The sequence below is a fragment of the Salvelinus sp. IW2-2015 genome, linkage group LG14 (genome assembly GCF_002910315.2).
Source record: "Salvelinus sp. IW2-2015 linkage group LG14, ASM291031v2, whole genome shotgun sequence".
Taxonomy (NCBI): domain Eukaryota; kingdom Metazoa; phylum Chordata; class Actinopteri; order Salmoniformes; family Salmonidae; genus Salvelinus; species Salvelinus sp. IW2-2015.
In genome coordinates, this window is record NC_036854.1 from 39,695,564 (window position 1) to 39,710,944 (window position 15,381).

At 41.3% G+C, this 15,381-nt stretch overlaps 1 protein-coding gene across 5 annotated transcripts in view; it reads right to left on the reverse strand.

The window, feature by feature from the left end:
- Positions 1–365: 365 nt before the first annotated feature.
- Positions 366–15,381, reverse strand: part of cnbd1 (cyclic nucleotide binding domain containing 1) — an 82,028-nt gene continuing 67,012 nt past the window's right edge. The window contains exons 8-13 of one of the 5 annotated variants that reach the window (XR_011480940.1): positions 9,163–9,269; positions 8,736–8,886; positions 8,544–8,611; positions 8,298–8,357; positions 4,783–5,034; positions 4,186–4,567 (exon numbers count right to left, since the gene is read on the reverse strand). Coding sequence is in view for 3 of the 5 variants with exons in the window: in XM_070446701.1 (XP_070302802.1) it covers positions 4,843–5,034; positions 8,298–8,357; positions 8,544–8,611; positions 8,736–8,886; positions 9,163–9,269 (578 nt within the window). In the remaining 2 variants the exon portion in view is untranslated. Of the gene's footprint in view, positions 1,642–4,185; positions 4,568–4,776; positions 5,035–8,285; positions 8,358–8,543; positions 8,612–8,735; positions 8,887–9,162; positions 9,270–15,381 lie in introns of those variants that run through there. The other 4 variants (XR_011480939.1, XM_024000984.1, XM_024000985.1 and 1 more) reach the window with 4 other exon arrangements.

Consider the following 15,381-nt stretch of genomic DNA (forward strand, 5'->3'; position numbering starts at 1 on the left):
GCCTTGGAGACACATGCAACACCTCTCCTCTAGCCTTGGACTACATTCTCACGGGGCCTTGTTCAAACAAAGGAAACAGCTTTGTCATTTCCCCCTGCACCTTGAGGGAAAACATCTCACCTCACCAACCTAACCTCCCAAACATTGTATTGAAAGCAGCTCTTGGACTGTGTGAAATGACCGTGTGTGCGCGCGCTTATGTGTGTGGACAAAACCACTTGAAAGCATAATTCATCTTACTTGTGTCAATGTTAAGGGTTAAGAGCCTCACTCATCTTTGAAATGAGCTATTTGTTTGAGTTTCTGAAATCTCTGCTAACATGAAGGAACACTTTTTGGCGGGGATAAAATATTAACCAATGAATAGAGACAAAATTGCTAAATGTATTTCTATTCAGGTAAAATTTCCATAACACACACGCACAAAAACATTTAATCAAATTAGGCTTATGCAGACGAGGAGATACAATATTTGCTACAATAAAACCATATCATTTACCACAGCTCGTTTCAAGCCCATTCTCATCTCAAATCATTCTCCAGACTGAGGGACAATCTCAGTAGGTCATTTCAGTACAGAACTGTCATCTGAGGAGAAAACAAAAATATACACAAAGAAGCAATAAAGAGCTATTTTCCTTTGGGAATGTGAAACAGTCTCTGTCAAGGTCAGTTACGGTCTCAAATCTAAACAAACACCATGTATTTTAAGGTCTGTGTTTCTGTTTCCATACAGATTCCAGCAATCTAAAAAGTCTATGTCTCGACCCAAATATTTAGACATAAAACTAATTATACGGTCAAATGTCATTTCAGTTTCTCTACGATACGGTTCAGTATTTTCTCTTTCATAAAGAATTGTTTTCCGTTCTCTACAGTATTCACAGTGACTGCGCAACAAGATGTTGTGTTGGGCTCTGTATGTCATTGCAGACTTGTTGTATGTCTTACCCAACACTGTTTCACACAAGTATAAGATCCAATAAGGCTGTGTTGTTTTGGCCTGTGTTGGGGGTGTATGGTTATGGTGGGTTGTTTTGGGCTGGGTCAGGCTCTGTATTTGCACACGTAGGACATGTCTGGTTAGGTTATACTAAGTGGGTGAAAGACAACATGATGTGTCACTGTCCTCAGAGTTCCTCTGGCCCTGGCAGGGATATAGGAAGCACTGCAGTGAACGCTGCTAGCTGATTGACAATAACTGCCTCTTATTTGAAAGGCTTTGAGTGAGAGTGAAAGCTGGGGAGAATAACAGTTTATTTTCTTTGATGCTATATTAGTGTACATCTGGAGTGGTCACTGTACGTTGAGTCCAAAGATACAGGCAGAGAACAAAAGTGTATGTGGCGGGATATTGGAGGGTGTGGTGTCAGAAGTTGGATTGGAGCATGGGACTGGAGTTATACTTTTAAACAGCAAATTAGGGTTTGGCAATGTCAGTTCCTGTGTTTTCTTGCGTTGTTGTTGTAACATCTGGAGTCAAATCAGGCAGTACACGCTGGGGTGTTTGTGTGTAAGCTGTGTTTATTGGAAGGGGCTGCTCTTGTCCACAGATCTTCTTCCACCTCCCCTAGTGAAGGTCCACTTCCCGTTCCCCTGCTGGATCCCGTTGTAGAGCAGGGCATCAGACAACACTCTCTTCTGTGGAGGAAATAAGAGACAAAACATGAGATTAAAATACACACTTATTATGAGCATTACAGGATGTCACACTGCATTGCAGTACAGAGGCGTCATGCCCATAAGGGGCACAGGGGTACGTGCTCCCTCAGAATTGTCCAGTAAAAAAAACAATATTATAATAATACAAATTGTAATTACACATTTGTTTTCCTTCTGTAATACTACTAGCGACTTAGCAATTTTAGGAAGTTGGCTTTAGCTAGCCCAGATGGTTTCCCAATTTCCCAACCTTAAACAGTGGGGCAAAAAAGTATTTAGTCAGCCACCAATTGTGCAAGTTCTCCCACTTAAAAAGATGAGAGAGGCCTGTAATTTTCATCATAGGTACACTTCAACRATGACAGACAAAATGAGAAGAAAAAAATCCAGAAAARCACATTGTAGGATTTTTAATGAATTTATTTGCAAATTATGGTGGAAAATAAGTATTTGGTCACCTACAAACAAGCAAGATTTCTGGCTCTCACAGACCTGTAACTTATTCTTTAAGAGGCTCCTCTGTCCTCCACTCGTTACCTGTATTAATGGCACCTGTTWGAACTTGTTATCAGTATAAAAGACACCTGTCCACAACCTCAAACAGTCACACTCCAAACTCCACTATGGCCAAGACCAAAGAGCTGTCAAAGGGCACCAGAAACAAAATTGTAGACCTGCACCAGGCTGGGAAGACTGAATCTGCAATAGGTAAGCAGCTTGGTTTGAAGAAATCAACTGTGGGAGCAATTATTAGGAAATGGAAGACATACAAGACCACTGATAATCTCCCTCGATCTGGGGCTCCACGCAAGATRTCACCCCGTGGGGTCAAAATGATCACAAGAACGGTGAGCAAAAATCCCAGAACCACACGGGGGGACCTAGTGAATGACCTGCAGAGAGCTGGGACCAAAGTAACAAAGCCTACCATTAGTAACACACTATGCCGCCAGGGACTCAAATCCTGCAGTGCCAGACGTGTCCCCCTGCTTAAGCCAGTACATGTCCAGGCCCGTCTGAAGTTTGCTAGAGAGCATTTGGATGATCCAGAAGAAGATTGGGAGAATGTCATATGGTCAGATGAAACCAAAATATAACTTTTTGGTAAAAACTCAACTCGTGCGGGGTTTGGAGGACAAAGAATGCGAGTTTGCATCCAAGAACACCATACCTACTGTGAAGCATGGGGTGGAAACATCATGCTTTGGGGCTGTTTTTCTGCAAAGGGACAGGACGACTGATCCGTGTAAAGGAAAGAATGAATGGGGCCATGTATTGTGAGTTTTGAGTGAAAACCTCCTTCCATCAGCAAGGGCATTGAAGATGAAACGTGGCTGGGTCTTTCAGCATGATAATGATCCCAAACACACCGCCCGGGCAACGAAGGAGTGGCTTCGTAAGAAGCATTTCAAGGTCCTGGAGTGGCCTAGCACGTCTCCGAGTCTCAACCCTATAAAAATCTTTGGAGGGAGTTGAAAGTCCGTGTTGCCGCCAACCGCCCCAAACATCACTGCTCTAGAGGGAGATCTGCATGGAGGAATGGGCCAAAATACCAGCAACACGGTGTGAAACCTTGTGAAGACTTACAGAAAAACGTTGACCTCTTGTCATTGCCAACCAAAGGTAGTATAAGCAACAGTATGCAGATAAACTTTTGTTATTGACCAAATACTTATTTTCCACCATAATTTGCAAATAAATTCATTAAAAATCCTACAATGTGATTTTCAGGATTTTTCCCCCTCATTTTGTCTGTCATAGTTGAAGTGTACCTATGATGAATATTACAGGCCTCTCTCATCTTTTTAAGTGGGAGAACTTGCACAATTGGTGGCTGACTAAATACTTTTTTGCCCCACTGTAAATAGCTACCAAGAAGCCATTTCAGGCAATCAATCTAGTTAGAGTAGCTAGCTTGTCTATCTTAGCTGACATGCCTGCTGGCAAGGTTGGTAGACTTTAGAAAAGCAWTCAATAACTAAATGTACAAATAACACTCAAATTCCTTTGAATCTTTTACCCAGATTTTAGCAGAGAAGCATATTTTATTTCTTTAAGAAAATAACCACCAGTCAGAAGGAGAGAGCTCAAGAGGTATGCTTCGATATGCAGAAAAACTTTTTTTTACATAGAATTAAGCATAATGATTATGGCTGTAGATAGCAGGAAAAGGCTATTTCATGTGTTTGAAAAATGCTAAATTCTCCAACTTCCGAACGGGGGGCCTAGCGCCCCTACGGACCACCCTTCAGCCATCCTCACATACTTTGTGCCTCCTGCCAGTATATCACACTGTGCATGATGCCCCTGCCAGTATATCACACTGTATGCCCAGTGCTAAAGATCAGAAGCACCAATCAATGGAGCGTTATTACATTGGTCTTTGGCATCCCACACAACATGGGTCTGATTATAGGAAACAGATAACCAATCATAGAGTACCAGTCAAAAGTTTGGACACACCAAGAGTTTTTATTTAGTTCATTCAAGAGTTTTTATTTATTTTTACTATTTTCTACATTGTAGAATAATAGTGAAGACATCACAACTATGAAATAACACATATGGAATCATGTAGTAACCAAAACAAGTGTTAAASAAATCAACATATATTTTATATTTCAGATTCTTCAAAGGAGCCACACTTTGCCTTGATGACAGCTTTGCATGCTCTCAACCAGCTTCACTTGGAATGCTTTTCCAACAGTTTTGAAGGAGTTCCCACATATGCTGAGCACTTTTTGGCTGCTTTTCCTTCACCCTGCGATCCATTTCATCCCAAACCATTTCAGTTGGGTTGAGGTTTGGTGATTGTGGAGGCCAGGTCATCTGATGCAGCACTCCATCACTCTCCATCTTTGTCAAATAGCCCTTACACAGCCTGGAGGTGTGTTGGGTCATTGTCCTGTTGAAAAACAAATGATAGTCCCACTAAGCACAAACCAGATGGGATGGCGTATCGGCTGCAAAATGCTGTGGTAGCCATGCTGGTTAAGTGTGCCTTGAATTTTAAATAAATCTCTGACAGTGTCACCAGGAAAGCACCCCCCCCCCACCATCACATCTCTCCTCCATGCTTCATGGTGGGAACCACACATGTGAGATCATCCATTCACCTACCCTGCGTCTCACAAAGACACGGCGGTTGGAATTTGGACTCATCAGACCAAAGGACAGATTTCACCTGTCTAAAGTCCATTGCTCGTGTTTCTTGGCCCAAGCAAGTCTCTTCGTTCTATTGGTGTCCTTTAGTAGTGGTTTCTTTGCAGCAATTCGACCCTGAAGGCCTGATTCACGCAGTCTCCTCTGAACAGTTGATGCTGAGATGTGGCTGTTACTTGAACTCTGTGAAGCCTTTATTTGGGCTGCAGTCTAAACAGATGTATGAACACACAAATCACAGATCAATATCAATTTGTTTATGAACACACATTTTCGAAGGGCCATCATGTTTAAAGTTTGCAATGATTAAATGAATGCATTCTGTCTGTGGATGATTGTGTCTTTCTGACACCTTTTCTCTTGCTCGACACACACGCACACACACACACACACACACACACACACACACACACACACACACACACACACACACACACACACACACACACCACCACACACACACAACACACACACACACACACACACACACACACACACACACACACTCTCCCACTATATAGCACTGGTTATAAGTGAAGCATTCAACACAATCATCATCATCCTACATATCAGTGTGGCTAAGATGTAACATCAGGACCATTTTCATATTCCGCTGCAGAATTTTATCTTGCCCAAACACTCTCTTGCAAACTGGTGCTCTGTATTCAGTCTGGTCAGATATTGATTGGTTCAATTCAGATGGTTCTGTCTGAGAAATTAATTCATGCAGTTCCTCAGTATGAAACAATCACATAACGGTTAGAACTTGTTATTTTGGGGAATGTTAAGAATTTCTTGAACAAAAGGCTTTGCTCATTATTATTTTCCTATTAGACAATCATGTATTTGTTAGGATTTTTTCTTTTGTGTGGCTTGAGTGATATTTTGAGGGACTCAAAACCTTTAATAAGAAAATGTAAATTGGCACATTCTGAAAGGAAAAGCTGATGAACATTTTGTCGTTGTCTGGTGAAATTTCTAAGTCATTTCTTTTTTGAGTGATCCGTCCATATTCTCAAGGGCATGACACTTGCAATCATGGTAGTGTACCTCAAGACTGTTTAGCGATCTGAGCCAAAAACTGGGCGTTAGCTCCGGGGGCTAATAGAAGTCTTCAGGTCTCAAGCAAGGTTACTCATCAAGTGAGCATTGTTCACATTCTTTGTTACCTAGGAGTACAGTGTGTTTCAAACGCTGTCTGTTTGTGACTTGGGGAGCTAATTCAAGTCATTAGGTCTCAGACAAGGTTACACAAGTAAGGAATAATAGTCACTGTCTGTCTGTTTGCGTTTTTTCCCCCACCACACCAACATTCATGTCTGTAGATGTCTGTAGTAAGAGTGACCAGAGTCTAAATAAACCAGGAAGACACAGAACCTCTTCTCCAACCCATATTTAGAACCTACCGTCTGACGTAAAACTCCACCGCCCAAAATGACACACACTCAGCCTAGATTACTGAGCATAACATAGGAATAACACATAATTTATAGGTGATTCACCCTTGTCCCAATACTTTGGAAACTCTTAACTCCTAAATCTATTTCAAAGGCAAAAAAAAGAGTTCCGATGTTTGCCTAAAAATGGGGTGTTGCGTCAGAAACGTGAACACTCACAGTCCTATTAATCATAGCCACTCTGGGTTCTCCATATGAGAGCATAAACAAACAAATCTGTCCTTATTCTGGAGCTGAAAAATACAGCCTGACAGCAAACAAACGCTGTGACTGTTGTCATTCGTCAGCTCAACAGTAAGATTAGCAATCAAACAGGCATAATAACTGCCCGTCTCAATCAAAGAGAGGCTACAGTCGTTTTTCCAGCTCTGTGCTCCTGCTACAGATCGTAAATGATCTAACGCCATTTAGCGATGGCAGATGGAAAATGCCATCAGACGTAGCAAGAACGAAAGGTTTCAATAGACACGTATCTTTTGTTTCTGTTTAGGTTCATCAGTGTCCATTTGTCAGACTGCGTAATTGCGATAAACAAGCATGACATACAAGCAAGCACTGACACTGGAGCTTTAAATGTCTTTTAAACGGCATGAACTGGCATGAACCACAGTTCAAAAGGCATTTAACATGAGAAGGAGACGTATCTGGCTCCATGCAGAGAGAGGCTGCATTAACCTGATGGGTTGTATAGATAACTCCCATGATCTTGGAAATACAGCACAGGCAGATCTGGGATCAGGAAAAGGCTGCATATAAGAGAGAAGCTACAGTGGTGCTACAGCGGCCTCCCTGTAGAACAACGAGCCGATTCATACCAGTGCAGAACAGCTGACCATATACTGTACAACAACATACTGTTTGAAACAACTAGCTACACCTGTCTGTCTTAGTCTCTAAGTGTTAGCTAGGATGACAACACTCAACACCTTGCCCCCACTGAGCTCTATGTCACTATCAGAACACTGTTTATGACAGTTGATTGTTACGGTAACGGTTTGCTTTGTGAGGCTTTCATCGGTCAAGATCCTCCTCTCTCATTGGCCGTGGGACACTGCATGTCGGTTCCCACCACACCCCAACAGGCCGGGGCTCCCAACCTCCAACGCCTCCTGTCTGTTCAGCCGAGAAAGCTTGGCAGCGAGACCCAGATCCAGACCACACACACTAAACCAAACCAAACCATGACAGAGGCAGACAGCTGGGGCTGATGATCACTTTAGCCTCCTGACAGACAAACTGTATAGTGTTCCTGACAAAATGCACAAAGAGACCCTTTCTATTGGCCTACAACCCAGAACTACATGGGAAGGGTCTGAAAGGTTATATTCCTGTGAAACAAGCAGCCAGAGAAAGGGAGGTTGGCCGGCCTGTCCGTCTGTCTTTATTACGTGGGAGATACACAAGCTGTAGCTGTAGAAAGGTACCTCAGAGAGGACTGCACTGGACCGGTTAGCCAGTTAGCCAGCGTCCATAATGAATTTCCTTCCAAGTAAGGATTTTGCCATGGCAATAACAGAGCAGAGCTACACAGTGGTGTAATCATCTATGGGAAACTGGCACGCATACCCGCATACACAAGCGAACATGCGCAAATATATACACACACACACACACACTGTTGGTTGAGAACAAAGGCAGACATTGGCACTCAGGCCTGGGAATTAGTTAGGGCTGGCTGCATGGCTGCTGATTCTCAGAAGAAACGTTGTGTTTGTGTTCTGGGTTTGGACAAGGCACAGGGATTATAACGTACTGTGCTGGGTATTCCATAAGAGCCTAAGACAGAGAGAGACCCTTTTCACACTACTGAGCCGAACCGTACTGTGCTGGCTTGTTATTTTCCCTTCACATTGTCCTTCACAGCACGGGTCCAGAAACTCTGGGAGATGCATAATCAGGCCAGTGTTGTACAGCTCTGTAATGTGAAAAGGCTTAGTAGAATGAAAAGGCTCATTAGTGAGAAAAGGAAAGAAAGTACTGTAACAATATGCTTTACTGACGTACTATACACTACACCTTTATGTGGTCCCACTCCTTGTGCCGCTCTTGTCTGATGTACTCCTTGTTAATCTCTTCCTGGAATAAGACAGGGACAAGTCATACAGAACCAAGTGGTCAACAGTATTCTAGGTGAATGCAACAGAATATTATTCACTATTCGAACCAGTGCTTTTCCACTTGTTCTATAACACAATAGTATCAGGGTAAAGGGAAAGGGTGAATAATGTAAGGTTAATATGTTGGACAAATTGACTGCAGTACCTGACTCAACTTCCCGTAAGTCGGCTGTGCTGTTTGTAACATCAGTGCCGATGTCACTGAATCAAGTCCTAATCAAAATATGAACATAAATCAAATTAACGCACAGTAATCAACTCAGTTTTTATTTCCTTTCAAACATCCAACAGGAGATTGTATAGGCTACCAGATATGATATAAGAACATGTGACTAACCTTTCAGAGCATCTGGTTGGATGATCCCTACTTGCACTTCTGTCGCCGTGACGATGCTGCAGGGGGAGGGCTGATCAAGCAGGATGCTCACCTCACCGAACGATTCCATTGGTCCGAGCTTCCCCACGACAACAAACTTTATCCTGCTGCCCTGGAAATCAACAACCAATGAAGGAAAAATAGCCAAGGCCCAATCATTATCACAAATGACATGTTCCTGGAATTGATATTCCCATTTCTCGGTATAAAATGTAACACAATTATGGTAATCAGTCTTAACCATGTAATTAATATTCAAATCAAGTCCTGCTCTTTCACTCCTTGATTTAGACGAAGTGGTTTTTAATCAAACAGGGAACATGCAGCAGCCTGGAGTAAGGCCTACTGTTACAGTGTGATGTGTGTGTGTGTGTGCGCAGACTGACACCTTCTCCTGTGGGGTCCTCATCAGTGAGTTAATGTCCTGGAGGATGTTACACTCCCCCTCTCGGATGTAGGCCACAAAGGGACACACCTTACCTTCCTTCACCAGTACTACAGAAAGAAGAGAGAAGGAAAAGGAGGAGGAAATAGGGAAATAAGTTCTCTACCTGCATGCCTACTCAGATCAAGTAATGTTCTTCTGCTTCTTCAGGTCAGAGTGTGGGCTCCTTTATCATAGGATGGATGAGGTTATGAACCAGCATACAGTACGTGAGTAGTGTGGGTCGGTGTGTGTAACAGAGACCTTGTAAGTATGCTCTGTACTCAAATCAAAATGTTATTCATTACATGCTTTGAAAACAACAGGTGTAGACTAACAGTGAAATTTTACTTACGGCCCTTCCCAACAATGTAGAGAGAAAAATTATAACATGGGGAATAAATACACACTGAGTGACGATAACTTGGCTATATACACGGGATATGTACCGAGTTGATGTGCAGTGGTATAAGGTAATTAAGGTAGATAAACACATATAGGTAGGGATAAAGTGATTAGGCAACAGGATAGATTATAAACAGTAGCAGCAGCGTATGTGAGGAGTCAAAAGAGTTAGCGCAAAAAGGGTCAATGCAGATTAGAGGTCGACCGATTATGATTTTTCAACGCTGATACCGATAGCAATTATTGGATGACCAAAAAAAGCCGATACCGATTAATCGGCCGATTTTTACATTTACAACAATACTGAATGAACACTTATTTTAACTTAATATAATACATCAATAAAATCAATTTAGTCTCAAATAAATAATGAAACATGTTCAATTTGGTTTAAATAATGCAAAAACAAAGTGTTGAAGAAAGTAAAAGTGTAATATGTGCCATGTAAAAAAGCTAACTTTCAAGTTCCTTGCTCAGAACATATGAAAGCTGGTGGTTCCTTTTAACATGAGTCTTCAATATTCCCAGGTAAGAAATGTTAGGTTGTAGTTATTATAGGACTATTTCTCTCTATACCATTTGTATTTCATATACCATTGACACAATGCTTACGATCCTGCTGCTGCCTACCACCGCTCAGTCAGACTGCTCTATCAAATCATAAACTTAATTGTAATATAATAACACACAGAAATACGAGCCTTAGGTCATTAATATGGTCAAATCCGGAAACAATCATTTCGAAAACAAAATATTTATTCTTTCAGTGAAATACGGAAGCGTTACGTATTTTATCTAACGGGTGGCATCCCTAAGTCTAAATATTGCTGTTACATTGCACAACCTTCAATGTTATGTCATAATTATGTACAATTCTGGCAAATGAATTACAGCCGTTGTTAGGAAGAAATGGTCTTCACACAGTTCGCAACGAGCCAGGCGGCCCAAACTGCTGTATATACCCTGACTCTGCTTGCACAGAACGCAAGAGAAGTGACACAATTTCCCTAGTTAAAAGAGCGTCTGCTAAATGACTTAAATGTAAATGTTAAAAGAAATTCATGTTAGCAGGCAATATTAACTAAATATGCAGGTTTAAAAATATATACTTGTGTATTGATTTTAAGAAAGGCATTGATGTTCATAGTTAGGTACACATTGGTGCAACGACAGTGCTTTTTTCCCGAATGCGCTTGTTAACTTCTTATGGCTGCAGGGGCAGTATTGAATAGCTTGGATGAAAGGTGCACAGAGGTGCCCAGAGTAAACGGCCTGCTCCTCAGTCATAGTTGCTAATATATGCATATTATTAGTAGTATTGGATAGAAAACACTCTGAATTATGTCTGTGAGTATAACAGAACTCATATGGCAGGCAAAAACCTGAGAAGTTCCACTTCCTGTTTGGATTTTTTCTGAGGCTGCTAGATTTTCAACCAAGCTCCCAATGAAATTACAGCGAGATATGGATGAGTTTTCACTTCCCACGGCTTCCACTAGATGCCAACAGTCAATAGAACTTAGTCTGATGACTCTAATGTGAAGGGGGGCCGAAGGAGACAGGAATGAGTAATCACTGCCATGAGGTGACCACGCATTGAACACGCACAATCACGTGATAGGCAGCTCCGTTCCATCTCTCACCTGAAGTCAATGTAATTCTCCAGTTGGAACGTTATTCAAGATGTATGTTAACAACATTCTTACGATTGATTCAATACATCGTTTGACATGTTTCTACTGACTGTTAAGGAACTTTTGGACATTTCGTCACGTTATAGTGGACGCGCTTTGTGACTTTGGAATTGTTTACCAAATGCGCTAACCAAAGTAGCTAATTGGACATAAATAACAGACATTATTGAACAAATCAAGCATTTATTGTGGACCTGGGATTCCTAGGACTGCATTCTGATGAAGTTCATCAAAGGTAAGGAAACATTTATCATGTATTTTCTGGTTTCTGTTGAGTCCAACATGGCGGCTAATTTGGCTATTGTTCTGAGCTCCGTCTCAGATTATTGCATGGTTTGATTTTTCCGTAAGAATTTTTTTGAAATCTGACACAGCGGTTGCATTAAGTAGAGGTATATCTATAATTCCATGTGTATAACTTGTATAATCATCTACATTTATGATGAGTATTTCTGTTGAAACGATGTGGCTATGCAAAATCACTTGATGTTTTTGGAACTAGTGAATTTAACGCGCCAATGTAAACTCAGATTTTTTTATATAAATATGAACTTTATCAAACAAAACATGCATGTATTGTGTAACATGAAGTCCTATGAGTGTCATCTGATGAAGATCATCAAAGGTTAGTGATTCATTTTATCTCTATTTCTGCTTTTTGTGACTGCTATATTTCGCTGGAAAAATGGCTGTGATTATTGTGGTTTGGTGGGGACCTAACATAATCGTTTGTAGTGCTTTCGCTGAAAAGCATATTTGAAATCGGACACTTTGGTGGGATTAACAACAAGATGACCTTTAAAATGATATAAGACACATGTATGTTTGAGGAATTTTAATTATGAGATTTCTGTTGTTTGAATTTGGCGCCTTGCACTTCGACTGGCTGTTGTCATATCGATCCCGTTAGCGGGATGCAGCCATAAGAAGTTAACTTCATATGGCTGCAGTCCCGTTAACGGGATCGATATGACAACAGCCAGTCGAAGTGCAAGGCGCCAAATTCAAAAAACAGAAATCTCATAATTACAATTATACTCATAAATATAGATGATAATACACACATGGAATTATTGTAACGGCAGCCTTCCTCCTCTTCGTCTGAAGAGGAGGTGTAGCAGGGATCGGACCAATACGCAGCGTAGTTAGTGTTCAACATGTTTTAATAACAGACGATAAACGTGAACACTACAAATACAAAATAACAAATGTGGCAAAACAGAAACAGTCCTATCTGGTGCAATGAACACAAAGACTGAAGACAACCTCCCACAAACCCCAACACAAAACAAGCTACCTAAATATGGTTCCCAATCAGAGACAATGACTAACACCTGCCTCTGATTGAGAACCATATCAGGCCATACATAGAAATGGACAAACTAGACACACAAAATAGAATGCCCACCCAGCTCACGTCCTGACCAACACTAAAACAAAGAAAACACAAAAGAACTATGGTCAGAACGTGACAATTATAGATATACCTCTCCTTAATGCAACCGCTGTGTCAGATTACAAAAAAACTTTACGGAAAAAGAAACCCACGCTATAATCTGAGACGGCGCTCAAAAGTAAAACACCACAGCCGCAAAGATGGCGTCAACATAAACAAGAAAATATATGATAAATATTCCCCTACCTTTGATGATCTACATCAGAAAGCACACCAGGAATGCAAGGTCCACAATAAATGTTTGTTTTGTTCGAAAAAATCCATTATTTATGTCCAAATACCTTCTTTTGTTAGCGCGTCTGGTTTACATATCCAAACGCTAATTCTGGTCAGCGTTATATCGGACAAAAACTTCAAAAAGTGATATTACCGGTCGAAGAAACATTTCAAACTACATACAGAATCAATCATTAGGATGTTTTTAACATATAGCTTCAATAAAGTTCCAACCGGAGTATTCTTTCTTGTCTTCGTGAGCAATGGAACGCAAGTGAGTACCATGAGGAAAAAGCATGATCAGAAAATGGCTGCTTGATGGACACCTGACTGATTCTGCTATCATTCTCTCCCACAACATCATAGAAGTCTCATTATAATTTCTATTGATGGTTGACATCTAGTGGAACCCCTAGGCAGTGCACAATCATTCATATCTCAAGGGGATTTCATTAGGGACTCTGGTGAATACATACAAGCTCAGATTTCTGACTTCCTGTTTTGATTTCAACTCAGGATTTTGCCTGCCAATATGAGTTCTGTTACTCTCACAGACATAATTCAAACAGTTTTAGAAACTTTAGAGTGTTTTCTATCCAATACTAATAATAATATGCAAATATTAGCAACTATGACTGAGGAGCAGGCCGTTTGATATGGGCACCTTCCATCCAAGCTACTCAATACTGCCCCTTCAGCCATAAGACGTTAAACAGCTTGGAAAATTCCAGAAAATTTGGTCATCAAGTTTAAGAGCAATTTCCAAACGCCTGAAGGTACCACGTTCATCTGTACAAACAATAGTATACAAGTATAAACACCATGGGACCACGCAGACGTCATACCGCTCAGGAAGGAGACGAGTTCTGTCTCCTAGAGATGAACGTACTATGGTGCGAAAAGTGCAAATCAATCCCAGAACAACAGCAAAGGACCTTGTGAAGATAATGGAGGAAACAGGTACTAAAGTATCTATATCCACAGTAAAATGAGTCCTATATCGACATAGCCTGAAAGACGCTCAGCAAGGAAGAAGCCACTGCTCCAAAACCGACGTAAAAAAGCCTGACTACGGTTTGCAACTGCACATGAAGACAAATATCGTACTTTTTGGAGAAATGACCTCTGGTCTGATGAAACAAAAATAGAAATGTTTGGCCATAATGACCATCGTTATGTTTGGAGGAAAAAGGGGGAGGCTTGCAAGCCGAAGAACACCATCCCAACCGTGAAGCACGGGGGTGGCAGCATCATGTTGTGGGGGTGCTTTGCTGCAGGAGGGACTGGTGCACTTCACAAAATAGATGGCATCGTGAGGGAGGGAAATTATGTGGATGTATTGAAGCAACATCTCAAGACATCAGTCAGGAAGTTAAAGCTTGGACGCAAATGGGTCTTCTAAATGGACAATGACCCCAAGCATACTTCCAAAGTTGTGGCAAAATGGCTTAAGGACAACAAAGTCAAGGTATTGGAGTGGCCATCACAAAGCCCTGCCCTCAATCCTATAGAAAATGTGTGGGCAGAACTGAAAAAGCGTGTGCCCGCAAGGAGGCCTACAAACCTGACTCAGTTACACCAGCTCTGTCAGTAGGAATGGGCCAAAATTCACCCAACTTATTGTGGGAAGCTTGTGGGAGGCTACCCGAAATATTTGACCCAAGTTAAACAATTTAAAGGCAATGCTACCAAATACTAATTGAGTATGTGTAGACTTCTGACCCACTGGGAATGTGATGAAAGAAATAAAAGCTGAAATAAATCATTCTCTCTACTGTTATTCTGACATTTCACATTCTTAAAATAAAGTGGTGATCCTAACTGACCTAAGACAGGGAATTTTTACTAGGATTAAATGTCAGGAATTGTGAAAAACTGAGTTTAAATGTATTTGGCTAAGGTGTATGTAAACTTCCGACTTCAACTGTAAGTGTCCGGATTAGTGACCCGCTCCTTGAAAGCGGAAGCTCTAGCCTTTAGCTCAGTGAGGATGTTGCCTGTAATCCATGGATTCTGGTTAGGCTATGTACGTACGGTAACTGTGGGGACGATGCACTTATTAATGAAGCCGGTGACTAATGTGGTAAACTCTTCAACGTTATCGGATGAATCCTGGAATATTTTCCAGTCAGTGCTAGCGAAACGGTCCTGTAGCTTAGCTTCCGCTTCATCGGACCACTTCTGTAATTAGGGTGTCACTGGTACTTCCTGTTAGAGTTTTTGCTTGTAAGCAGGAATCAGGAGGATAGAGGATCATATTTGCCAAACAGAGGGTGAGGGAGAGCTTTGTATGTGTTTCAGTGTGTGGAGTAGAGGTGATCTAGAGTTTTGTACATGTCTCTGTGTGTGGAGTAGAGGTGATCTAGAGTTTTGTACGTGTCTCTGTGTGTGGAGTAGAGGTGATCTAGAGTT